The 27220-nt window shown below is 53.9% G+C and overlaps 1 protein-coding gene across 2 annotated transcripts; it reads right to left on the reverse strand.

Moving 5' to 3' along the window:
• Positions 1–19987: 19987 nt before the first annotated feature.
• HSPB1 (heat shock protein family B (small) member 1) lies at positions 19988–26720 on the reverse strand. Of its 2 annotated transcripts, NM_001287309.1 has the most exons (4): positions 25878–26290; positions 21102–21165; positions 20239–20324; positions 19988–20148 (listed from the first exon to the last, which is right to left on the reverse strand). In NM_001287309.1, exons 1-4 carry the CDS (start codon positions 26275–26277, stop codon positions 20135–20137), a joined length of 564 nt encoding a protein of 187 aa, NP_001274238.1. In that variant the 5' UTR covers positions 26278–26290; the 3' UTR covers positions 19988–20134. The 2 variants fall into 2 exon arrangements, with proteins under 2 accessions (NP_001274238.1, XP_006260340.1); XM_006260278.4 differs by having other exon boundaries at positions 19988–20324; positions 25878–26720.
• Between the last annotated feature and the right edge of the window lie 500 nt (positions 26721–27220).

A 27220-nucleotide genomic window follows, 5' to 3' on the forward strand; every position in this document is an offset into this window, starting at 1 on the left:
GAAGGGAGTTGCTTGGTCACTGGCCTCTTCTAGCCCCAGCTCAACAAGAAAACATCTGTCCTTTTCCACTGTGCAGCTTTGCTGCTGCTGCAGTAGTGTAGACAAGTCTCAGGAGTGACTCCCTCAGTGCTCACTGCCAGGAAGGGCAGTGTGGTGAAGTAAATCCTTGTGCCCTGTCTATCCTACAACTCCCACCTCTAGAGATTATCTCTCTACCTTCCCTTGCTTGAACCACCCAGAGCCACGGCGGGTGGGCCCTCCGGGTGGCATCTTGGTGCTCCGAGACCGGGCGTAAGCTTCCACCTGCGCCCTGCAGCAGAGCTTTGCAGCTCTTCTGCTCCTCCTGAAGCTGCTTTGTGAGCCCCAGGCACCTGGCAAATGTCTCCTCATGGCTGATTTAATTGGTCTGGCCCCCACCTGGGCAGTTTGCTGGGCCTGGGTGACATTGATGGAGGCGCTCTGACTTGGTGTTTCCTCTTGTACCTTTCCATAGATGTGATTGGGAATGGCGTGAAGTCATTTGCTGCTTCCGGAGGTTGCAGTCTGAGCAGTCTCCCCCGCCACACTCCCCGCTGAGCCAGCTCTTCCACTGAGGCCTCGCTGTCACCCGCCTCAGTGTGGGGAGTCTGGCAACTCAGTCCCCACCCATGGCAAAGGGATCCTGGCTGCTACAACCAGCCTGAGCAGGGCCGAGCTCAGCCGCAGTCAGTCCACAGGGGAGCCCAGGCTGTGCAGGTTGTGGAGGAGTCGGGTCCAGGGCTTTGGTGAGGCTATGCAGCGAAGTGAGGGCAGGGTGGGCTTGTGGCTCAAGGATGGGAGTGTGGGTCAGGACAGCTGGCTTCAACTCCCACCATTCAGTCTCTCCGCACCTCGGTTCCCCTCAGCAAAGCAGGATGTCTTCCTTCACCTAGTTCAACCATCTCATTGGGGCAGAAGGGGTGTCTCGCTCTATGTCCAGCACCTAGCACCCTGTGGCCTGGTTCCTTCCAGTAGCTACTGCCCTGTAAAACCCGCTCTTGTGTGTGAAGATGGGGAGGGAGGATGCAGCTGGGTTTGCAGCTTGAGCCAACTCCCTCTTGCTTCACCCAGTGCCCTGAGGAGGCAGATACACTTGGGGTGCTCCTGGGAGCTTGTCACACTGCCCACTCTCTGCCCAGTGCTGCTTGGAGGACTGAGCGCCTCCTATGTGAGGTGTGTCCAAGTCCCCATGCTGTGTGGACTCACAGGGTAGAGTACAGGGGGCTCTAGGGTCCTTCCACCTCCATACCCAGCTTGGCCCCCGGCTTTGCCTCAGTGGCGGGTGGTTTTCTACTGCCTCGTCCCTTCCAGCCTGCTATCAGCTCCTGCCCAGGGCTCCCTATCGGGGGTACCTACTGGGGCAGTGGGTGGGTTGTGTGTGCTGGAGTGGTTCTGCCCGGGGAGATTAGAGCCGCAGCAGTGGGTGGGGGCTGCAGATTCGAGGCTTTGGCTATACCCCTCTCCTTGGAACAGTTTGGGGGACGGAGGCAGTTTGCTAGCGAGCTCGGCAAGAGTGATCTGGCAGCTTCGCTTTTGGGGCTGGGGCTAGGTTGAAGGTAGGAGCTAACTTGATAATTGTGCTCTACGCGGGCCTCGTGGCTCAAAGGGAGGCAACGTGTTGTAGTGGTTACAGCACACATCGACAGCCTGGAGACTGATTTTATGGACAAGTCACTTCCCCATTCTGTGCCTTGATTTCTCCAGGTGTGTCATGCTTTGTGCCTCAGTTTCCCTGGCCTGAGTGTTTGAGATCCTTGCTTGTGCACTGCTGCCCACATGGGGCAGTGTCTGTTGTCCTCTGCACTCTTTTTCCCTCCCTGCTTTCCTGTCACCTCAGCCTTGGAAAAGCAATTGCTCTGTCCCTCACCCCCTTCCCCTTGCTCAGAGACCTCTGCTGTTTTATCCTTGGCCACCCGCTCTGAGCTGGACTGTGTAGGAGCACAGTGCGGGGAACCCAGCTCTGTGCACAGCGCGAGCAGCAGCCATGGTGAGGGTTGGCAGACACAAGCACATGCCTACACATGGATGTGCACACACAAGCACATATACACATGCATGTGTATCTGCATAGATGCATGCATTCGCACAAAGGCACATGTGCCTGCACACAAGCACAGAAGTACATACAGACATATCTATCTATGTTCATGGCTGCAATCACGTATTGATACAAGGATATATGCACATGCACCCCCCACCCCCGCACATACACACATATGCAGGTACACAGACTTCCTCACATGCATCGGTGCATACAGATGTGATAGTCCCATGTAAGCAGGCACATACATGCAGATGCACAAAGAGGGGAGACACTCCCATGCACACGCACACACACACCTCTCCTTTTCTGCTTCTCCCGCTTTCCAGTCCAACACCCAGGACCTCTTCTCTCCTTGGCTTGGCTGCCTATCTCTCCTCCGCCCTGCAGCCCTGCTTTCCTTGGGCCAAAGTCATCCCTGGTGCAACCCCTCCCTCCTCCCAGCCCCCACCCAATCTGTCCTGCAGTTGCAGCAGAGATGCAATCGGTCCCTTCCCTGTCTAGCAGTAGCACTCCTCTGGGCTCTGTGCCTTTTCTGCATGCACATCACGTCTGCTGCACCAGCCAGGCCGAGAGGGGCTGCCACTTGCTCGGGTCCAGGCTCCTTTGCAGGGCAGAGTCATTAAGCAGGCTGTGAATGAAGCTGCTGCAGAGCCAGGGAAGGGAGAGCAGGTCAGATCAGCCAGCTATGCTTGGCTAGACTCTAGCAGATGCCAGATCCCCTGTGCAGGATCAGGGAGCCATTAGCGCAGCTGCTTCTCCCCCTACCCACCCTGGCCAGCAGGCCCCTGGGCTCAACATTGCTCAAGCAGGGCACAGTTTGCATGGGATGGACCTGCTTGGGCTGTGGAGCAACCAGGGGATGCAGAGGTGGGAGGCTTTCAGGCAGCTGCAGAATTGCAAGGAGCAAGCCAGCCCCCCACAATGGGGTAGCATGGTGCATGCTGGCAGGTAGCTAATTGCTCCCACCCACTGCAGGTGAGAGCAGGCACCACCCGGGGTGGTGGAGCACCTGGCAGGCCAGGTACCTCTCATGCAGTAGCCTAACTGGGGGCGGGGGACATGACCAGCCTTGGGAGGCTGACTTAAAGAGGCACCAAAATGAAGACTCCTTCCTCCCAGGGAGTTTGCAGGGCTGTACTCGCATAGCCCCTACTGCAGCTGCTGCTTCTCTGGGCACCAAATTCTGCCCTGCACATTGCTGTTGGCAATAGCATTCAATGGCAAGGATAAGAAGCAGCGGCTGTAGTAGAGGGGCATGACAATACCCACCAGGGCTGGGACAAGCTAGCTTAAATTGCAGACTTCACTAGTTCTGCCTCTGCTGTCTTGTAGCCGGCAGGACAGCTTTAACAGCTTGAGAGCAGCAAGAGTTTTGTGACCAAATGAGAACAAGCTCTAATCTGCACAGCTGGGCGGATAGGGCAGGTATGAGTGGGGCTGGATGATGGCACAGCCAGTTATAACATTATGTGCAAAAGTGGTGGGTGATCAAATCTTGTGCTTCAGGGCATCAGCTGATTCCCAACTAGAAGACAGGAGGGGCTCTGCTCCCTTGCCCTCTCTGTGTTGTGTGGCTGCATCGGGGTAGAGTTTGGCTTCCTGCCGTGAGTCTTGGGGCTGGGTGAGGCCAGGATGTGGCACCGCACAGGAATCCCTGTGGCTTTATGGTCTTGGAGCTGCACTGCTGTGGCTCTTGGATGCAGCACTGTCCTGGGAGGGGGAGTCACTTCAGTGCTGCAATGTCATGAGAAGTGAGCTGGGAAGCAGGCCCATGGGTCCATCCCATGAGGCCCAGCACCATTATCCATCAAGGTGTCTGGTGGAGGGCCTGAAGGGACCATTTCCAAACAGCCAAATACTTGCTGCTCTATGATGTCCTGCTAGGATGACTATGCAGCCGGTGCTGAGGCAGCCTGCAGGCGGAGCCCGGGTTGTTCCAGATGGCAATGCAGGCTCCTGCGTCAGGGCTGCCACAGGACAGTGGAGCTTAGCTCCTGGGAGGAGAAAGGAGAACTCATAGCTGCTGCAGCACAGATGCCCAGCAGGACAGCTGCCCTGGCTCCGCAGTGCTAGGGATTAGCTTGGATATAATGCCATTTTCACCCCCCTCTACCCAGCCCTCTGCTCTTTCTGTGTCTCTCACAGACAAGCACACGCACACACACATGCATGTACATACACATATGGATGCATGCACACACTCTCTGTATGTCTCATATACCCCTTCCCTCCTTCACCTCCTCTTCTCCCATTTCCACTCACCCCTCCTAGAGGGAGTGACCTTTGGGGGATGCAGGTCCTGAGCTGCTTCTCAACACTTAAAGGGGAAGGTTTCTCTGCAGAGGATGCAGAGTGGAGCCCTGCAGCAGCTGGTCATTGGGCTTGCATAGGAGTGTTGCCTGAGGAAGAACTGCAGGAACTGACCCTTCATTGCAAAGAAACTAGAAATGAAAGATTTGAGGGCAGGGTTTTATTTCGGTGGCTACTCAGTGTTCTCCTGCCACTGTGTGGGCATCTGCATGCATCCCACTGTAGTGATAACAGATGCAAATCAGGCACTGAGTGAGACTGGAAGCTCTTTATGGCAGTGTCTGGGTTTATACCATGGCCAGGAGAATTGGGGCTGGTCTAGGATTGGGGTATCCAGGCACAACACAGCAAAGAGGACTAATAGCTCCTATTTTATTTGTGCAACATGTGAGCTGGGGACATTTTGCTCTTCTTTTGCCCTGGCATAAGTGTTCGCACAAGGTTCAAGGTGATAAAGGATCAAAGCATAGATCTCAGACTGGACTTTTCCTGGTTGCATATTGGGTTGAAATTGGTGTGGTCCTGGAAAAGATCTTGATTTTGAGGAAACAGCAGTTTCCCACGTTTAAAAAATCCTGGTCAGTGGATCCCAGGAGCTGCCTTGGTCCATGCAGGCTCACTGTGGGAAGTAAATCACTTGGAAAAGGGGAAACTCTAGAGGTCTAGAGTTGAGGGGTGGCTTGGCAGGCTGTGGGTGAGTCCCTACCGCTAATCACTGAGTAAGGAGGCAGCCTCCAGGGACCTGGGCACGTGCCCATGGGTGGGGCAGCACAGCTCTCTGCAGAGGGATGCTGCCTGTTTGGCACAGGCTGTGTGGGACTGGGGCTGCCCGCTTGGGCCCTGGGCAGGCAGTAGGCAGAGCAGGGCAGGGGCAAGGGAGAACCACAGGAGACGGGGAGAGAAGGCAACTGTGGGAACAGGGTCTTTGTGCCTTTGAATTCTCAGGGCTGCTGCTGCTGCTGCTGCTGTGGCTGAGTGGCAGATTAAGGCCTGCAATTAGCTGGCTGGTTGCTAAGCAACACTGTCTGCCCATGTTAATGCGGCTGCGAGAAGGGGTTGTGCATCAGGAGCCTTTCCAGGCAGGCACTCAGACATCCACATGGGAGAGCCAGCACACAGGCGCGACACATGCAGGCACACACATGCTCATGCAAATAGACACGGGCCCAGAGAACCACAAAGGGAAACGCCCATGGTGGAGCACAGTCCCCTGCACACTGCTGTACAGAGGCATTCACATGTGCAGGCAGATACGGGTGTACACATGGCCATGGGCCTAGGCAGGAACATGACCCCCAGATACATGCATACACCCATGCAAGTGAACTGAAGAGAAGGAAATGAGACATTGGGTTCAAGCCCTAAAGGCCTTTTGTTCTCTGATCAAGGTGCCAGCCAGCCTGAAGCCATTGGCCATCTGAGTCTGAAGGTCTCAGGTTAGACATCATGAAATCACAGGACACACATTAAAAGAATCAGTCAGTGAGACTGCCCAATGCAATGACCTTGTGAGTGTGCTCCTAACCCCAAAGGGTGTTGTGTGTGTGTGTGTGTGTGTGTGTGTGTAGGCAGGGGGAAGCCCAAGAGAGCAGTCACGATGCAAATGCCCGAGTTCAGGATAGCAACTACTGGAGCAGCAGAAACTGCAGACAGCCTCAGGCCCCACATTTTCCCTACCCTGTGGCAGCAGTAGCAAGCGCAGGGGGCAGGGAGGTGGATTGACAGCTGGGGGAGTCAGGACAGGGACAGTAACTAGGGACAGACATTCAAAAAGCCTGAGCCTGAATTGATTCAATCTTTGCAGGTTAGTCTAACCTGGTTGGACTGAATCACTTTGTAACTGCACAGATGTCCCAGAAACGCAGGCATATGCCTGCAGCGGCTCATGCTAGACGACAGGGCAGCACTAGAGCAGCCCTCCCTTCCCTTCCAGAGAGCTAAACTAAGGGGGGTGTGGCCAGGCCCCAGCAGGATTAGGGAAGGCTTCCCCTCCTCCTTGATAACAGATCGTTTATCAGCATTTATCATCCCCATCAGAAAACAAACAGCCTCTCTAATTAGTTCAAACTCTTCTTAAACAAATGAGGAATGGAGGGACATTACCAGATGAGCTTTGATTAGCTCCAAAAAGCCCTAAGCGACACAGTTGTCTGCCACAGCAGGGACCCATAGCCAGCATGTGTTCTGCTAGCTAATGCTGAGGTGTCTGTGTAAGGCAGAGGGGAAGAGGGATCCCTGCTTAGTAAGGAGGGGAAAAGCAGGAGGAAACCAGGCAGATGTTGCTGTGCCTGCAAGTCTGTGCGGAGCTGCAGCCAGGGAGCAGAGGAGAGGGGCCAGGTGGAGCACAGAGCCCTGCCCAGCCTAGAGAGCGTGCCAGGATGCTGGGGGAATCTGGTTTATTTTAAACCAGCAAGGGTTTTGGGATAGACATTGCATAAACCAGTTTGTCTCAAATCAGTTGAGTCTGATACTACATTCAACCAGGTTTATCTCAACCCAGTTTCAGCCATTTTCAAACCGGCTTATGTGCACTGAACTTCTATTCTGTTACAGGTTTAAACCAGTTTCTGATCACTTAAGCCGGTTTTTGTGTAATGTCTGTCCCTAGCCTGTGGGGTGAGTGGTGGCTTTAGCATATGGCAGGGTCCAAGGAGTTTCTCACTAATGACTCATGAGGAAGGGGCAGGAGGGTCCAGTAGTTGGGTGGGCCAGGGTCAAGTTCACTCCACAGATGCTGCCATGCCTCCAGCCTAGCACGGGAGGTCATTGCGGCTCTGCACTGCCCTGCTGTAGCCACCTGCCAGCAGCTGGCAGTCAGAGCAGAAGTGGGAATCCCAGCTGCTACAACCAGGACTGGTGCTGTGAGCCAGATCCACAGCCGGTGTAACCTAGCTGAGCTTCTCTGGCACCAAGCAGCTGGCCCTTCCACAGATCCTTTTGGCTCAGCAAGGATCTCCTTGCGGGGATCCTTCTTCAGTTCCTCGGGCGGCGGTGCCACTGGAGCAGGAGGGTCTGGGTTTCCTGCTGTCATAGTGAAGCTTTGTGTGCCACTCGGAAGCAGCGGATCTGGTGCGCTCTGCCTGCAGCATCCCGTGCCTTTGTCAGGAGCAGGCTGGATGGGGATGGGGAAGGGGAGGGGCTTTGCTGTTCCAGCTCCTGCTGTGCCAGGAGGGAGCATGCCAGTTCCCCACCAATATGCAGGGAAGCTTTGTTTTCCTACTTGCTCTTCCTGCATTGGCTGGCTGAGCCTCCTCTTCCCAGTTCGTTGCCATAGGCTGCTACTCTCTATGGTAACCGTCTCCATCTCTTTCAGAAGCCCTGTAGCCGCCTATCCCCAAAATTACAGGATGGCTTGACCTGGGGGTGGTAGGGCCATGCAACCCCCACAGCGGGGACACAGCACGCATGCAAACACATGCTCATAGGGGCAGCAAGGCTGAAGCTCTCACATACAGGGGGAAGGAGATGCACACACTGGAACACTTACCTACACACTGCGTTCACGCATACACGCGCCTGGTCTGAAACATCCACAGACAGTGCATATGCAAGGATTGCAGCACCTGCCTGCCACAATGGAGTTGACCCACATTTAGGCAGTGACTGTGGTGCCCAGTGAACAGAGCTTGGAGAACTGCGTCTGTGAATATTCATTCAAATTCCAAAGCAAATTCCAGTCGTAGTGTCTCTGACAATGTGTGCAGTCAGACGCCGGGACTGTGTGTCTGTGAGAATGACGCGTGTGAAGATACAGGAACAGGGAATTCTTAGCTCACACCACAAACAGCACAGTTGCTCTTCCAGTCTTGCAGTTGGTGTTTCCCACTGTTTTGGTCTGGATTTGTTTATACAGGAACATTAATCTGCATTATGGTAGGGAGAGTATTTCAAGCAGAAGAGCTATTCCAGTATAACTCCCTTTGAGGTCCGTCTTATTCTGGAATGAGGTTGCTTTATTTTGAACTAATTTAATCCCCTTCCCAAATGGATTAAGATCATTTGGAGGAAGGCACCCTCATTTTAGAGTATGTGCAGAGAAAGTTAATGGATCCCTCAGGAAAAGTTATTCTAGAATAACTTCCCACTGAAGCAAGTCCTACTTCAAGCTGCAAACCATCTGACCAAGATAGAGGAGTACTGCCATGCAGCTGATTTAAGTAACCCCCTGTGCTGATGTTATATGCTGAATATTTGCAAGGCCATAATTGCAAGCCACTAGCAAAGAGCGAGCTTGTCTCTGGAAGAATTCACTGATCATTCCAAGCGCTGAATACATTGCAGAATGTCACAAAGGCCTGTGAAATTCTTGCATGGTGAGAATTGCTGAGAATTAATATCTGGGAAGTGCTGATTTATTCAGCCCTAGAGCTGAAAGCAGTATTACAGCGCTGACTCTGAAAAGCACAGAGGTGCGTGCTTATATTCATCTCGATTTGGCACAGCCCTTCAGCATGTACTGTCCTGGAGAGAAATGTTTTTCTGACTGGTGGCATAAACAATAAACATGCACAGACTTAACACAGCTAATGAAGGGATTTGCATGTCAAATAAAATGCAAATGTGCCAAGTAATTAAGACCCTGCCCCCAGGAGCCCAGAGGCAAATGAAGGGGATTGTGCACAGGGGGGATTGGTTTTTCTGATGGTAACTGGAAGGGTCAGATTATCCCAGGACAGGTCAGCCTCACTTTGGCCTGAGGCTCGATTGGAGCTGTGTGGAGTCCAGGAGTGCCCAGTGCTTGCTGTTCTGGATGGGACAGCCTTGTCCCAGTCTCTTCTCTGTGGCAGGCAGGATGAGATGGTCCAAGCTTGTTTCCCTGCGTGCCCCATCCCCGTATTGCTGGTGTTTCTAGAAGTTCCCTCCTTGCATCACTGCTGTGTTTGCCGTCAGACTGATTGCCTCCTTGGTAGCGCCTGTCCCTGCTGTCCTTAAGCAGCCAGGTGGGGAACTGCTGTTCATGCTAACCCCGTCCTCCCCCAGGCTCTGAGCAGGACCACTGGCCACCAACTGCTGCACGCCGTGAGATAGATGCGTGGAACTGCTGGCTTCTTGTGCAGTGACGCTGAGGCTCTTTCCCCAGGGCAGCTCCTGCTGGCCTGTTATATGAACGCATGCATGCTCAGAAACCTGCTCCATACAGAATCTAGCTAGGCCAGAAGTGACCTGTGGACTTTCCCAGTGCCAGTGGCCGCTGGCATGCTGCTCTTCCAATGTACATGGAGGGCTGCTATCTTCCAGGGTGCTGAGCGCCTCCAGGCATGTACTGAGCAGCCTTGATTTCCACTGGTGTCAAAGCAAGCTGAGGGTACTCAACGCCTCCCTGGATCGAGCTTTCTGCTTGGGGTGTGGAGTGCTGCTGGAGCAGCATTTCCAGCAAATATCTCCAGCATGGGCGACAGGTGTCACCTTAGGGGGGGGCATATGCCCCCCCCAGTGACCAGTCAGCGATTGGGGGGGGCGTCCTCCATGGCAAAACTTACTGAGTGGTCACAGCCTACATCTGGTGCTCTCGTTCCCCAGCCAGTGCTCCTGCCGGCGCCCCCCCGTTCATCAACTAAGCGGCGAGCACAGCCGGTCAGGGGGTGCACCAGCGCTCTCAGGGGGTGCACATGCACCCTCATGTACCCCCTATGCTTCACCACTGATCTCCAGTTTTTTGCTTGTACGCAAAGCATTGTTTCTGCCTTGTTGGAAGAAAAGGTTGTGAAGCCCACCTCAAGGGTTCTTGGGGCTGACTCAGGAGCTCTAAGCTCCATAAAGTTGGACCCTGTGGTGACATCTGCACCACGGTGGCAAAAAGCTTAGTCGTGTTGTTCAAGAAACACATGCGGCGCTTACGCTCAGGCATTGTGGGCATCACCCTGGAAAAGAGGTCATGTGGGTGCTCTGAGGTGGGACCCAGCCCCACAATCAAGACCGGGGTTTCTGATGTGTCTCATTTCCAGGGTGAAGGTGTGACAGGTCTCAGCTGTCAGAGCAGCCAGCAGAGCCCTCCTTCCTTTAATCTTGTCACCTGCTTCTCCAGTTTCCTTTGCAGACTCCCCTCCCTGTTTCCTAAGCCCAGAGGTCCCAGTGGACCCATCTGACCTGATCTAACACACAGCTCTCCAGGGTGCATGAGGCCTTGGCTGCCCTAGCAGCAAGCCCTGTGAGAGGAGCCCATATCCATTCCTTCCCCCTTTGGAGAAGAGCATCTTCCTCCCCTTGCAGCTGGCCCAGAAAACTGCCAGCTCCTGGCTCTGCCAGGATGAATGAATCAGAGGCAGAGTCCCCACCCAGCGATTGCTCCACTTGGCGCTTCTCTGCTGGTCTCTGCGAGAGCTGGCTTCTCAGGCACTTCGGAGCCAGACAGGCCTATTCGGAGCCATCATATCTGTGCTTACAGACAGGCTGTGGCTGCGGCTTGTGAGAACAAGGGAGTCTTGCGAGGGGCGGAGGGGAAGGCGGAGCGCACGGAGAATTCCCGACACTGCCCACCCCCGGCACGAATCTCATGGCTCCCCTCATGGATCGCACCATATAAGGTGCGATCCTAGCGCTCCCGCTCCTTGGGCAGGATGTGCAGCAGTCTCCGTGCTTGGACTGGAAGGGCCCAAGTGCCGGCTGAGCCTGACAGAGCAGCTGGGATGGAGGAGGGGCCAGCTGGGAACAAGAAGGGGCTGCTCTGAGCAGCAAATGCTCTCAGTGGCCTGTTGTCATGGGGGAGGGATGGTGGAGGCCAGGCAAGGCGCCAGCAGCGGAGCAGCCTGTGCACAATAGCAGCACCTGAGCATGCCCTGGGACTGACCCAGCGAGCCCACTGCTCGGGCTCATGGCTGGGGAGGGGGCATCCAGTGCAGTGGATCCTGGAGTCCCACTGCCTTCTGTCAAGGGTGGTTATCCCAGATCCTGCTCTGGATCTGCCTTCGAGGCTCAGTCCTCACTCTGTCACGTGGAGCTGAGCCTGGTTTCCCCCTTGCCCCACACAGTGCACCTTCCCTTACATGCCCCCCATGCACGTATCCATCTCCACATGCATATCCACACACCCCGTGCGCTCTCACACACACACCTGCTGGAAGAGCATTCACAATCCATGGCCAAGCACAGACTGTGTTGGGTGGCAGACTCCTGTCCCTACAAGCTGTATATCTCAACGCACCAGAATTTAGATAAGATCCAGAGTCAAACCCAGACCTGGTGAGAACTTTATGAATGGGTTTTTGTCCCTAGCTGGGAGAGGAAGGCCCAGTGCCGTGGCAAGGAAGTTTGGCACCTGGGGCAAAGCCCGCAGTGGCAGCCTGCCCGCACCCTGTGCACAGATCCGGGGGGCACATGCCCCCACTCCCCATGCTTACCCGGGAGTGCTTGCAGGGGTGGGAACCACTCTCCCCGTCCCCGCACTCCCCCAAATGAGCTGCTCCCGGCTCTCCCACACCCTACCCTGGCTGGGCAGTGCCTGTTGGCACCCCTTCACTTTGGCATGCGGGGCGGTTGCCCCACTCGCCCCCCTCTTGCTATGGCACTGGGAAGGCCTGTCCTTTGGGTAAGGCTTTGAGACTCAGGGGGCTCCAACTGTGACACAGGCTCCATGTACAACCTTGGTCAAGTCATTTAGGGACAGATGGAAAAAGGGCCTTAAATATGTGATGCTGAGTGCTCAGGCACCTGGGTTTCAGGAAAGGAGATATACAACCCCCACTTAGCAACTTCAGTTGTGCCCAGAATCAGCTTAGGCACCAAGTCCTTTTCTTGGATTTGGTCCTTAGTTTTTGTGCCTCAATTTCCCTTGTCTGTCATGCAGGTGTGTAGGTGTCCCGGGGTGTGCTGAGGAGCTGTACAGCAATGCAGACAGAAGGAATCTGGTCCAAACACTTCTCAGCTCTGCAGTGATTGAACCTGGGCCTCACCCCTCGGATAGCTTGAAGCAAGATCAGCAGCACTTCCATGCCTTGGGACAGTTCAGCTTCCAGCGGGAATTTTGCTCCAAAACTCCTGTAGTTTCCATGAAGGCCTGGAGCCAAATTTAGGCTGGAATCCTCAGCTTCTCATGTCCCCTGGTCCCCAGCAGTTTCTACTGCAGTTTGACCATGACAGACTCTCCCATGAGACAGAGTGGGGTTGGGCTGGTCCCTCCTCATCCCAGCTGTGCTGGCTGGGGCCCAGTTTTCTCTGCCTTTGCTTCCCTGCTTGTGTGTAGAGCTGGATTGGCAATGCTAAGCACTGGAGCCTTCTCTGTAATAGGGTCCAGGTCCAAAAGGTCCCCCCCAGCCCTGGCTCTGAGCAGACAGCCTAAGGGAGAGGGGGGAACTCGGTGCAGAGCCTTTGTGGAGACTGGTACCCATGCAGACAGTGGGGGAGATGGGTTTGTGGTGCTGGCCTAAAAGCATCTGATAACCCCGGCCCCAAATGACTGGAGCCCAGCAAGTTCCTGCCAGGCCTTGTAAGGTGTAGGGCTTCACCACCAGGGTTGTCTTGAACCTGGGACAATACAACAACCCTATCACAAATATAACAAACCTATGAGAGGCCCTAGCTTCCATGTGGGCCCTGGAAACCTTGTGGCAGCAATGTTCCCTACAGCCAAACACACCAAAACCTGGAGGTGTTTAGATCCAGATCTCCATCTGCTCTCAGCAGCATGGACCTGTCTCTAAGCTATGGAGATGGGAGAGGTCACTGGCCATTCTTGTTGGTGTCTCCCCTGGAGACTGAAATGGTGTTTGCTATCTGGGCCAACCCTGAGAACTGAGCTGGGGACCCTGGGAGCTGAAAACCTGATATATGGACTCTGAGGGCTGTAACAGACTCATGACCTTCATGGTTGGACTCCAAGGAAGATTCAGAAGACACGGGAGCAGTGAGTAACACTAACCCCCTTGCCTTGACCAAACCTGGGAGCTTTTCCATGCCAGAACATGCACTTTCCTGGAGGAGCTGCTCACTTGCTGCATGTCCAAAACCTTAACACACATGGATGGATGGCCTGATGAACAGCCCAGATCACTGGGCCTGGCCCTGTCTCTAGTTTTCATTTGGCAAACCTCAGCCCTCTTTGGTGGAGCTGGGAACAGGACTGAAGGGCCATGAGAAGGGCTGTTGTGATGATATGAGTTCTCTTGGGAACTGCTTTGACTGGGTTACTGTTCATAGATTCATAGAGTGTAGAGTTGGAAGGGACCACAATGGATCATCGTGTCCGACCCCCTGCCCCTGGCAGCAAAGAGGACCGAGGTCAGATGACCCCAGCCAGGTGCCTATCAAGCCTCTTCTTGAAGACCTCCAAGCTAGGTGATAGCACCACCTCTCTTGGAAACCCATTCCAGATTCTGGCCACCCTTCCTGTGAAAAATGTCTTCCTAATGTCTAACCTAAATCTACTCTCCACTAGTTTGCACCCATTATTCCTCGTTGCATATCACCATCAGAACACGGGCACCCTGTGACTGCTTAGAAGCCTGTGCACCGTGCACAGTGCCTGCGTCCTGAACCAGTGGCCCTCTGATGCTGCTGTCTTGATCCCTAATGCCTCTGTTTTTGTTAACAACAGGAATAAATATATAGTTGTTCTGGTGCTGAAGAAACCCTGTGACCTGAGTGTAAGCACCCAGCAGAATCACTGCCACACTTGGAGCATCTACATGCCCTAATGTAAGTAGTGTCTTGCTGCAGCAGCTGGCCTGGGTGGAGCTTGGTATGTGGGTGTTGCTTGCAGAAAATGGCAGTTCTTGTCTGCTGCTGCAGGTCTGGGTTAGCAGTCCCTGAGAATGGATAGCAGTGGATAAGCTCTGTGGCTTTGCATGGAAAACAGTCTCTGCTGGGAGAACGCTAACAATGATGCTGGACCAAATCCTTGGCTCTGAACTGCTTTAGTCTTTGAGGTTTGGATCTGCAGCCAGCTTTCAGCTTCCTGGGTTAGGGCTTCTCTCTAGCTGAAGAAAGCCCTTTCCATGACATTTCACCTTGAACTCTGAGCATTCAGATGGGATGGATACTTCAGATGCTGTTTGTAGATAAGCTTTGGGGTTATTGGGAATTGATCCCCTGAGACTGTTGAGGTTTTCCCATAGCTTCTACTTTTTCATCTGGATAACCAGAATTATTTTTTTGCAATGTCAAGCTCATCACTATCGCATTTGAGCTGTTCACAAGTTACCAATCTCTCCATGATACCATGGTAAGAGAGTGCCTCCACATCTGCCCGTCTCCTCAGTTGGCTCAGACTCAGCAGCTTGCAGAGTGGTTTCTCAGGAATGCTCTCAATAAGGCAATAAGTAGCTGTTGCAGAGGGCAGGCCTTTTCTCAGCAGTTCACTAATGAGGCAATTCCTCTGCCTCTCGTACCCTGAGAGTGATGCCCCTTGGCATGACTGGGCACAGCAAGTATGTATAATTCCAGTGTGCCTCCTGATGCCAAGCTGAGGAACCAGCCCCGTAAGAAACCTGTGTGACAACCTGGAGAGGAGCATTAGTGCCCTGCAGGGAATGTCTCAAAGACAAAGGTAGAAAGAAGAGGCCCGGCGGAGGAGGAATCCTTCAGGAATGCAGCACTAGTTCTGGTGCACGTTCAGTTTGGCTGCGAGTCAAGGCATTTGACAAGATTAATCAGCCTGCCTTCTATTTATAGAGCCTCTACAAACCAGTGACCTCATTCATCAGCCTCAGAATGTCCCCTGTGAAGCTTGTCCGTGTCAGCCTCATCCTGGGGAGGGGGAAACTGAGGCATAGGATGGGGTCTGATTTGCCCAGGACCACATGGAGAGTTGGGGACGGAGCTGAAATAGAACCCAGGAGTCCCCCCTGCTCTAACCCAAGGAAAACCACAAGATTTACCCTTGACCTCTAGGTTAAGAATTAAGGCTGTACGTGATACCTTGGTTTTGTCTTCACTGCTAGCAAACAACCAAAACATCTGTATTGTTTAGCTGTAATAAATACCCTGAATGCACTCTGAGTCTGCCCAGGCCTGGAGTAGGAGCTGATTTAGGACTGGCCATAGTATGTCAGACCAGTAGTCCAAATCCTGCTTCTAACACTGACCAATCCCTGGTCAAACAGCAAGAACTGTTTCTTGTGGCTGCAGGCTTGGGGAAGCCTGTATCCTTCTCCTCTCCTTTCTCGTCTAAGCTGCTGCTGCCAGTCCTGGATTTCGTGCTGGGTGGCTTTTTTAGGATGCTGATTTCTGCCTCTTGATGATGGGATCTGAGACTTGTCAAACTCAATCCGTGCAGGTCAAACTTCCTGCATTCCAAAACAGAGACTAAAGGGAGAGGTTCTGGTTATTAATGGGCAGGTTTCTTTAACTCCTTGGAGGCTGTGACCCCATACAAACAGTGACATTTCCCAGAGTATCGCTCTGGAAAGTGTCTGGAATCTGACAGAGGCACTGGGATTCTTTCCAGGCTATTTGCGCTGGGTGAGACTCTCTGTCTTTGTGTGTGACTCAGGACGGGGGATTAGCTCAGGGATGTGTCAGAGTGGTAATATAGTAACAGCACGCAAAGCCAAGCTGGCCATCTAAGGCTTTGTCCACTCTTCAGGCCCTGGGGGCTGGAGTGAAATCCTTGCTGCTTGCAGTGTCTTGCTGGTTTCCCAGAGACATACCAGCCAGCTTGCCTTTGTGCCATTGCCTCCTTTTACCAGCAGAGAGAGGAAACAAGAGCAAGATGGCAGGGAAAATTCATACTCCAGGCTTTGGCTGCCCCGTGTCCCTCGTGCCCATCACACACTTCTAGCAGGGTTAGGTGGAACATGGTGGAGGTGTTTCCAGTGCTTCCCTAGCAAGCAAAGGCTTCTGGGAGTGTAGCTCATGCAGCTGGCATTAGCAACAGTGGGAGCAGAAATGTGACCTGTCTTTACAGCCCCTGACCCTTCCTGAGAAGGGGGGCAGCTGCTCACAAGGACACAGTGCCCTAACTCACAGCAAAGGCTCTTGCATGGCACATCAGGTAGAGGTGATGATTGAAACACGAGGTGGAGGGAAACTAGATCTGAGCAGAGCAGTGCAAAGGAAAAGGGGCCTGTGTGAGCACGTTCAAGTAGCTTTCCAAAGCTGTGTGATCTGTAGTGGTTTAGGAGCCTCCCTGCTCCCTCTGCTTTCGTGTTCAGCTCCTCTAAGCCCTGCCGTGGTGCGCCTCAGAAGCGCCTCCGCACTCCATTTTACATGGACTCTTCAGCATTACCAATAATCCTCTCTTCCCTGACCCTATCCCTCAGCCCGGCTGATGTCTTCCACCCTGGATGGTTCCAGTGAGTGATCCTACCAATCTCAACAGTGTGTTGTGGAGGGATGCCTTTGCACTTTTCACAGTAAAGGTGGCCAGAATCTGCATGTTAAGCACTACCTTGAAAGGTAGATCTGCGTAGTGTATGTGGTCAGGCCTGGATGTATCCATCCTCTGGTGTTGCCATAACATGTATTTGGATTAAATACCAGATGAGGAGACAGGAACTGGTAGATAGCTCCTGATGCAAAGAGGGTGTGAATTAGTAGAGGCAGAGCAATTTGTGGGAATAGCATTGGAAGACCATCCAAATACCAATCCAGGTACATGTGTTTGTTCCTCTATGCTGTGAAGAGGCTGGGTCACACCTTAACCCCCTGCTCTGCCCTGTATCCCAGCCAGCCCCTGGCCTGGTCTCAGTCAGCCCATAGGCACACATATAATGGGCCTTGTACATGGATAACAGGGAGACTAAGGCAACAGTACATAGCACAATGTGTCTGCATTGCTGGCTGGCCACACTCACTGTTCCCTTTCTTATATCTTGTCTGTTTAGAGCAGGGGTTGGCAACCCCTGGCTCACACGCCAGACCGTGGCACGCAAAAGTATTTGTTTGGCACTCATGCCTTGGAGTGGATGGAAGGAGAGGGGCCGGGGCTGCACTGCCACAAAAAGGATCAGGCCCCTTGCTGCTCCCCGGCCCTCCACCTGGAGCCACTGGCAACAAGCTGGGCTGGGGCTCCATGCACTCTTGTGCAACTGTTTGCAGCCTCCCCACTGCCTGCTGTGAGCAGCCTAGGCTCCATGATGGGTGGAAGGGGCCTGCTGAGAGCCTGGGAAAACTGTGGCAGGCAGCTGGGAAGCTGCAAGCAGCTGCATTGTAGTCCGCAGAGCCATAGCACAGGTTATTGCTTGTGGCGGGTACACACATGTGGAGTGGATGGCAGGGGAGCTGTGAGGGGCCCAATCCCTGGGTTGTCTAAGGTGCCAAGGAGGTGAGAACCCAGCAGCATCCCCGGGGGTGTAATTTAGGAATGAGCAAGCTTCAGAGGAAATAACATCTGGTTCAGGACTCCAGCAGAGCAGAACTTCCAGCTTTTGTGGTTCTAAAACAAGGGTCCTCACAAAAACCGCGAGCAGCTGCCAAGTCCTTTAACTCCATTGACTTGAACAGAACTCAGCACCTCTCAGGATTCTGACGTTTGATTCTAAATGACATCAGGAGAGAGAGAAAAATGTAGAGGGCTTTGCAGATGTGAAGGGCCTGAGAGTGTCTTAAATGTTAACCCAGGACAATCAATGCCTGGAGAGCAAGCCACACACAGGAACTCGTTATTTACAGTGTATGCATTTCAGTGGAAGAAGAGAAATTGGATTTTTCAGCACAAGACAACTTGCCTGCAGCCACAAAACAAAGGCCAACATTACTGTAACAACAACGAATCATAGAATCATAGAAAATTAGGGTTGGAAGGACCTCAGGAGGTTCCAGCCCCTACTCAAAGCAGGACCATCTCCAGCTAGATCATCCTAATCAAGGCTTTGTCTAGCCGGGTCTTAAAAGCCTTCAAAGATGGAGATTCCTTCACTTCTCTGGGTAACCTGTTCCAGTGCTTTACTACCCTCCTAGTGAGAAAGTTTTTCCTAATATCTAACCTAAACTTCCCTTGCTGCTATGGGCGATTGGTACCTCCTGGGTCGGGGGGGCACTTGCCCCCGCAGTGGCCAGTCAGTGACTGGAGGGGACAGGGGTCCCCCGGCAGGCAATCATGACAATGGGAGGGGGGTTCCCCCTTAAGTCAATTGCGCTGACTGGGGAGGGGTCCAGTCCGCTCCACCATGCGCAGATCTGGGGGCACGTGCCCCCCTGTGCCCCCGCCAGATGAGCAGTGGAAGCTGCCAGATGAGCACTGGATGAACAGCACACAGTGGTGGGAGCCACCCCACTCCCTTCCTGTGGCCCCCCCATTGCCCCCTAATGAGCTGCACTTCCATCCTTCACCTGCCCTGGCCCTGGCTGGGCAGCTTCTGCCCCAGCCCCAACCCCAACCCCACACCCTCCCTCACCATGGGGGCCTTGATCTGCCCCCCGCACCCCTCCCCCCTCCTCTTTCCCTTCCACCACACCAGACTTACCAGTTACACACAGCTCTCCATGCTGCAGGCTCTGTTCCTCATTGCCTACATGCTGCACTGCAGCTGCATGCATGCACGGGCATTTATTAGACAAATTATCAGCTGCACTGGGCCAATTTCCAATACAGAAAATTTTCTTTATATCAATGCTGATCCGATATCGGACCGATGTATTGGTGCACCTCTAGACTTAACTGATTTGGCTCAAACTGGTTTATGAAATGTCTGTTCCAGCCCCCTTGCTGGTTTAAGATAAACTAGACTCCCCGAGGCTCCCGGCATGTTGTCTGGGCTGGGCAAGGCTCTCTGCTCCACAGCAGAGCTGGCCCCTCCTCTTTGCTCCCTGGCTGCAGCTCCAGCAGAGACTGCAGGTACAGCAGGGTCTGCCTGGCTTCCCCCTGCTCTAAGTCCCCCTTCTCTACTCGCTGCTCAAGGAGGAATCCCCCCCCCCCTCCCTCCCATCTCCCACAGCACAGATCCCAGCCCCATGGGCCCTAGGAATGTAGTGTGCTAGCTAATGCAGAGAGGTGTCTGTGTGTGTGTGTGTTTCCAATTTTACTGGACTAGGCAGACAGAACAGTGACCACTTAGGGCTTTTTGGAGCTAATTAAGCGGTCAGTTGGCAAGTTGTGTAAGAAGAGTTTGAACTAATGAAGATAAGCTATTGTTTTGCTTATGGGGTGATAAACACTGTTATCAGCTTCCTGCTGGCTGGCTTACTTGCCTGTCAGTTTGCTGCAGACTATAAAGAATCAGGGAGGGAGGTTGAAAAGTTCTGTATCATCAACAGATGCATGCACTGCACACACCCCCTTGCCTCAGAGTGCTAGCAGAGGTCTGGGGTCTGGCAACACTCCTGCCCCTTGAGCAGCCAGTGGGGAAAAGCCTGGGACTGTGCAGGCAGACCTCCCTAATCAAGCGTCTGCCAAGGCCTGGCCATACCCCCACAACTCAGCTCAGCACTCTAGAAGGGAAGAGAGGGCTGCTGTAGCGTCCTCTGGCTTCTAGCCTGAGCCACTGCCTGAATTTTCTCAGTCCAGAGAGAATGTCTTTACAGTTACAAACTGGATCAGCCTAGCCAGGTTAGACTAACCTGCAAAGATTGACTCAATTCAGGCTCAGGCTGTTTGAATGTCTGTCCCTAGCCCCTATGTATGACTGAAAGGGGCCTTCTGGGCCATCAAGTCTAGTCCCAATGTGGAATGGAATAATGTTATACCCTAGCCTGCCCAGCCAGCTCCTCCTCTTGCAACGCAGAACACAGGGCAGAGTCAGCTTGGTGCTTGGCTTATTTTATTTTTTTCAATTTATTTGAGAAACTCAGTGCACGTGCTGGTATAAAATAAAAAAGGAAAGAAAAGAAGTTGTTTTGGAGCGTGTTGTAACAGCTGGGCAGTAGTTTTACTTCAGGCCAAGATGCTGGTTATTTCTTGGCTGCCTCCTCTGACTTCTTGGCCTCAGATGGAGCTATCTGGGCATGGCTTTCAAAGGTGACTGGAATTGTGATCTCAGCAGACTGGATGGCTGGCTTGGGCAGAGGAGCTTCCACTGTCAGCATGCCGTCTGGGGACAGTGAGGAGCGGACTGATGTGGCATCAACGCCAGGGGGCAAGCTGCAGGAGGGAGAGGAGAGTGAGCAGGGGATGTAAGACCCTCATCCATCTTGCTCACATGTTTGTTGAGCTTGTCAATTATCCTGCTTTGGAGCTCCCTAGAACCATGTACAGACCAGCAGCAAAGGTCCAGTTGAGCCACCTCATCCTCCAGTGGCACGTACTGACTTCAGGAGAGGGTGGGCACTGGGCCAGAGAGGCCTAGACATAGGTCCTTTGTGGACTGCTATAGGTCAAGCAGAAAGGGGCACCCCTTGGGGCACAGTAAGATCCCCCTGCCAGGTGAGGCAGGAAAGGGATCAACAGCCCAGTGCTGAGCCCTCCCTTCCTGTGGCCCCACACGTATATGTCCTGTGTGTGAGCTGTGAGCTTGCCATGGCAGCTCAAGGGAGTTTCCACCAGGCTCCTTCTTCTCAAGGGGGTGACATGGAGCTCAGTGTCACAGAACCTTTCTATCCAGGGCATCTGTATAATGCTGAGCCTTGGGAAGCGAATTTCCAGTGATCGTGTTCAGGACAGTCCCTCCCCAAACCAGAGTTTAGTGCTTGGCACTGTCTCATTTGGCCCAAAGTACCCTGAAATCCCTCATGAGGCAGGTGCTGCAGATGTGTCAGGAGTTCTAGGTTCACATCCTCCCCAAAGGGTTGACCTACAAACCACTATGCCCTGCAGGCCGCTTGGCACAACACACATGTGGGTCTCCCCGCCCACCCCGATCCTCCCAGGCTGGCGGATGGTGATGGTCAGCTGTCTCCCAAGAAACAGCCAGGTACTTACGTGTATTTCCTGGTGAAGCACCTGGAGATGAAACCATGCTCATCCTGCTTCTCTTCATGCTTGCCTGGAAGAGGAGGAGACAGCAACTGTTTCAGTGGGGTGATCTATGCATGTGCTGAGTGCCCTGGGGCTCTGTGCCATGCCATGCCATGCCCCTGGCCAGGCTCACTCACCAGGGCTCCCTGGGTTTTCAAGACATACAGTTATACAAGAGAAGGAATAAATCCACCCAGTCTCCTGGGATTTTGGCTTTCCCAGTTGATCTCAAGTCCGTTCTTTGATGCGGGTTCTGCTGTACCTGGTCCTGTGAGAGCAGCTACTCTCATGAGATTTCTACCACAGAGCCAGGAAACCATTTCCAGGTGAGCGTGGGGCAGAGGACCCCTATGCTCTTCTCTCTCCTGAGTCCCCTGTCCTGCCCTCTAGTCTTGAAGCTCCTCCGGGCTACAGATGCCATTGTGTTAGGGACAAATGGGGCAGGACAAATGATCCATTGCAACAGCCAGGAGAGCTGAACCTTGCTCTGCAGAGGTGAAAGGATCCCCATCTCCTACTGCAGGAAGGGACGAGCCACTTCCACTGCTGATGGTGGGATCTCTCTTATAATGAGTAGGTTGGGAACTGGGCCCCAGTGCTGAGTCATAAGAAGTGTCAGATGGCCCCAAAGTCCCCGCTCACTGCAGAACCTCCCCTCGCTTTAGACCTCTCTAATTCTCTGCTTCACAGTTACCGTGGTTACCTTGCACACGTGTGTGGGGGGGATGTCTTTTACAATCATTAGGATTTCACATGGAAGCAGAACGCTGCACAACTTGCGAAGGCGCCTTTGTTAAAAATAGGGAGGTGCCAAAGAGGGAGGCAGCGATAGCCTTACTCTGCCCAGGACAAGGGAGGAAGCGGGATCTGATTTTAAAGTCATAAGCCAAGCAGGGCTGAGCAGATGGGGAAGGGCAAGGAGACACTGCAGGTCTTAAGGGGGAGGATTGAACTCTGCTCAGAGCCAAGCTGGGGGCAGGGCTGATGCTTAGAGTGATGCTGTTATCCCATGATGACACCCTGGTTGGGTGCCAGGCAGTGGGAAGCTGGAGAAGATCTTCCCCTCCTGTCTAGCCCCAAAGCCAGGTTCCCTTTGCCACTTGCAAAGCCGGATCAAATAGATCTCCCTGACTGGAATTAGCAGAGTCATGGTAACTGCTTACTGCTTTTGAAGGTAGTCTCACCAGCTCCCTCAGAGATCTAGGGATTAGGCCAGCTGCCAGGGATGTTTGCTTTGTTATCGCTGACCTACACATTGGTGCCGGGGCCTTGACTCCCCTCCATTGTCTTTCTAAGGTCTTGACCTGGCCTCTATCAACACAGCACCCGAGCACCCCCTTTCAGCACCTTACCCTACCCTCACAGCCTCCCTGCACATTAGTCCTGTGTGTAGCGGCAAGTATTTTGTCTGATTCAGAGGACAGTGATTTGATTCGGAGATTCAAAGCACTGTCCCAATTTGATTCAGCTGAATCAGAACCAAAAGATTTAGCGCCGCTTCAGAGATGCGGCCATAGACTAAACAGCCAGGTGACACAGCTGCCTCCAGCTGGTAAGTCTGTTGGGATTGGAGGATGGGGGAGGGAAGGGGCATGGGGGAGAGAGGGATTGGGGCTGGGACTGGGGCTGGGACAGGCTGCCCAGCCGGTGGGGGGAGGGAGAGAAGGGAGGGTGTGGGATGCAGGTACGGCGCACGTGGCGCAGGAGCTCTGCCCTGCTGCTGATTGCCCGGACAGGGTGGGGTGGGGGTGGGATGTGGGCATAGCTCGCTCCGGGTAGAAGGGGCAGGCAGCAGCAGGGCATAGCCCCTGCTCCCAGTGCTGCCACACCCGCATCCCATGCCCCCCCTTGCATCCCATGCTAGCTGGCAAGCAGCAGCAGGGCAGAGCCCCCGCTCCCAGCCCTGATGCAGGCATAGCAGCACTGGGAGTGGGGGCTATGCCCCGCTGCCATTTGCCCCCTTCTGTCTGGAGCGAGCCGCGCCTGCATTGCCCCCCCTGCCCCGGCTGGGAAAATGGCAGCAGGGCATAGCCCCTGCTCCGAGCGCTTCGTTGCCTGGCGAGGGCAAGTTGTCTCTGTGCCCTCCAGGGGGCTGTGGCTGAGCCCGCCCAGCCTCCTTGGCATGTTCAGGATGAGCCAGGGGGCAAGTGCCACTGTGGTGAAGGCGGCCCCAGTTCCAACCCGGGCCAGCCCCTCCACCTGGCAGGTGTTACACTGCCGGGGCTGTGGTCCTCCAGCGTTGTGGGACAGGCCTGGGCTGAAGCTGACTTGGGGGGAGCGGGGGCATGGGCTCTGTGCTGCCCTTGGCTGACCGCCCACCTCTCTGCCAGCCCCGATGTCCTGTCCCATCCTGTTTCAGCGGTACTGGTGCTGGTGCTGGTGGCTGTCCGCAGACGGCAGAGAGCAGAAATGGGAGTGGGGCTGCCCGTGGGGCCTCCTGGCAACAGACAGCCCCGGTAAGCTGCCACCACCTGCACCTGTATGGCCTGGCTGAGGGCAGGAGCATCGCGCTGCCTGCCCCGGATGCCTGCTGCCAGGATGCCTGCCTGGGCTGTGCTGCCCCTGGTGCCCAGGCCCCATGGGCTCTTGCATTAATTCGCCCCTGTGTGTGGCGCCTGGTTTGACTTGACTCGGAGCTATTCTTTTCAGTCATCCATTATCTATCAACTTCCAGCAACCCGCTACCAACCATTCACTGGTTTCATCACAAAGGAGCCCATTGCAGGATTTTCCAGTGGCTGCCTAGGTCTGGCATATTGTGGGATGGAGTCTAGAAGGGCCCGGATTGTGTCAATTCAGGGGCTTAAAATTCATAGCAGTCACTCTTCTGAATCAGGAATTCAAAGATGACACTGCTGGCTGTCACGTTTGATGATCTTCTGTCTAATCAGAGCTCCTGATGGCTGCAGCTCAGGTGCAGCATGTACTCAGGGGACGGCTCTCACGGTTACTCTGACAGATCAGTGCTCTTATATTGCTTTAAAGGAAAAGGAGCCCTCAGAAGGGAATTAATGGGCTCACTGCCAGCCAGCTCCTTGTTATCCACAGATACATTCCTGGTCACCAGGGGAGCATTTAATGAGAAAACAGGGCAACTGCTTTACAAAAATATATATATATATATATATATGTGCAGCCACTCACCTGCCTCTGGGCTTCCCAGTAAACCCTGAATGCAGAGTCAGCTTTTCACTGGTTGTAAATGGATATAGCACTATTGAAATCGATGTTGCTCTGCCTGTCTACCCTGGTTGGGGATCTGGCTCAAAAAGACTGTGGTTTGAAAGAGTCCCTGAACAAAGTAGGGGAGGGGACGATTCATAGGCAATCAGGCCAAGCTATAGGTCAAAGCTTTGTTGGTTTCTTTGGGTTGGGTTGAAACCTGGTTGAATGTGTTGGGGGTTCAGGTGATTCATCGATTCATAGATGCTGGGGTCGGAAGGACCCTCAACAGATCATCGAGTCTGATGATTGTACACTGAGTTTTCCATTAGACTTTGAGGAAGGGAGACTGAGTAGGACTGGTTGAGGACTGCGGGTGGGGGAGGTATTTCATTACCATTCCCTCCTTCACCCACATTTCTCTGATGAGATCCAGGACTGTGAATGTGCTGGTCAGCTCTTGCGCTGATATGGATCGGGTGAGGGAGAAAGGGTGGAAGGAATGTGATTTGTGTTCACATGATTCCCCCGAAGTGACAACTGCTGCATCTGGGGCAGCTCTGCCCAGCAGGCCCGTTGGTGCTGGATTGCTCATCACCTGGGATAAGCCCTGGGTTGTGGGTAAGACTTCCAGGGCCTTGGGAGACAGTGCAGGCAGGTGGCTGTGGCAGGGAGAATGGCTTCTGTCTTAGTCCTAGCTCTGCCACTGACCTACTGTGTCACCTTAGGCAAGTCCCTGTCCAGCTCTGGGCCTCAGTCTCCCTCCCCTGCCCTTTGGGGGCTCTCTGGGGGCAGGAGCTGCTGTTCACCTGTGCGAGTGTATCGTGCCCTGCACCATGGGTTTAAGCTGCTAGGGCTACTTTAAAAATAATGAAATGGATTGAATAATTGATCTGATCCCCACATCAACTCCTTCCTCCATTCCCAGGTCCAGGGACTTTGTAGAGCTGAGGCAGGTGGGGCTCTTCCTTCTCTACCATCTTTGGACTAAACCCCCTCAGGAGTTACACCAAGGAGGGACCTGAGCCAACAACTCCCCCATGCTGAAAGCAGAGGGAGCAACTCACCCTGGGCTGTTATCTAGTTCAGCAAGGCAGCGAGGTCAGGAGGAGAAGGGAAGAGGAGGCAGGGGTCTGGCTGAGAAAGGAGCCAGGGGAAATGGAGGCCTCAGCTGCCAGCTTTGCAGAGGGGCAGGCACTGGAGTGAGGCCACCCCAGCTTCCCTCTAGGTCTAGCATTGCAATGACACAAGACAGCCAGCACTGCCAACATGCACCCCCTGCCCTGCAACTGGGAGAAATCTAGAGGTTTGGGGCCGGTGATCAGATCTGGGGATAGGATCTGGGGGTCTCTAGAGCTGACAAGATCATTATGACTGTGCAAGCCAAAGGGCTGGCACTGCTAGGTGGGAGCTGCAACAGCCTCACAGATCTGGCCTGGGAGGGGACAGGTAGCTCATGCTGGCCACTGAGTTACACATGCAGCAGGCATAAGGTGAGGAATGGGTTCATAGAAAGGCTCCCATGGGAGGCCAATTGTGCTCCAGCCCAAGACAGGAGAAGCTAAAGGCAGCACTCACCAGTGATCTCTACAATGCCATCCTTGGTCTTCACCACCAGCTCCTCTGGGGCAAAATGGTTGACATCTAGGGTGACCTTCCAGCTCTCTGAGGTCTGCCGGATCTCCGAGATGCCACGGCTGAGCTGGCGGCTCAGGGCCTGACTGTAGTCAATGCTGGTGGCAGTGGGCGAGGTGATGATGGGGCTGGCAGCAGCGGCGACCATGGGTGCAGCAGCTTGGCTGGGCATGAAGCGGAAGTAGCCTGGCCAGCTGGTGCCACTGGGCCACTTGTACCAGTCCTCGGGGATGTGAGGCATCCCGAAGGACTGGTCAAAGAGGCGGCTGCCCTGGTACCAGTCCCGGAAGGGGTCCCAGCTGGGGCCGCGAAGGAAGGTGAAGGGCACTCGGCGCTCCGACATGTTGGGCTTCCTGCAGGTCCCACCTCAGCAGCCCGGCAAAGCGAGCTCTGTCTGTACGGAGCAGCTGCCTCCCGCCAGCCCCTTATGAAGAGGCAGCCAGTTATTTTTAGCCAAGAATTTCAGCTCACTATTAATGGAAATTACACCAGGACCGTGTAACTGCTGATGAACATCAGTCAGGCCTGGACTCTGCCAACTTACTCCCAGTCTGTTTGTCATCTTACAGCTGCCCTCTGTCCAAAGGAGAGGGTGGGGAGAGACGGACAGCTCCCCAGCCTGAGAGCAGCATTGATCACACCGCACAATGCAAGATGGGTCAGGAGCAGGGTGGGGCGATTCCTTCTGGAAGGGACGCTGGCACCCCCGTTGGTCTTGGCAGAGAATTTGCTGCTTCACTGTTGACAGAGCAAGCCAGGATGGATGTCTCTCCGCCTTCAGCTCTTTGTTCCTCTCAAATCTCAGGGACACCGAGTCTGATTTGGCAGCAGGAGGAATTGGATGTGTGCCATGAGCTTTCTCAGCCCTTCCTTCAGGGAAGAATGTTACATTTTTAACAAAGAAATCTTTTCTCCCCTGTGTTTCTCAGGGGTCTGAGTTAAATAAGGGGCTTAACAAAAGCAAAGCCCCCTAATTTTAGACTCTCAGAGCAGTAAAAACCCTTCCTAACCCTCTTAATTCAAATTCACAGATTCTGAGTTTTAAAACTAGAAGCAACTATCTAGTTGCCTAGTCTGACCCTTTGTCGAATATCGACCACTCCATTTCACCAAGTGCCCCTGCACTGAGCCGCGGGCATGTTACTTTGACGATATTTCTAATGCCAGAAGCCAGCCATGTTTCCAGGCATTTCTTGCGCGTTCCAAGAGAAACAGGCTCGAGAAGACAAATGGAAAAAGATCAAATGAGTCTGAGCTTTCTCTGTGCATCCTGCAGACACAAAGAA

The sequence above is a fragment of the Alligator mississippiensis genome, chromosome 14, assembly GCF_030867095.1.
Source record: "Alligator mississippiensis isolate rAllMis1 chromosome 14, rAllMis1, whole genome shotgun sequence".
In the NCBI taxonomy this organism is placed as follows: Eukaryota; Metazoa; Chordata; order Crocodylia; family Alligatoridae; genus Alligator; species Alligator mississippiensis.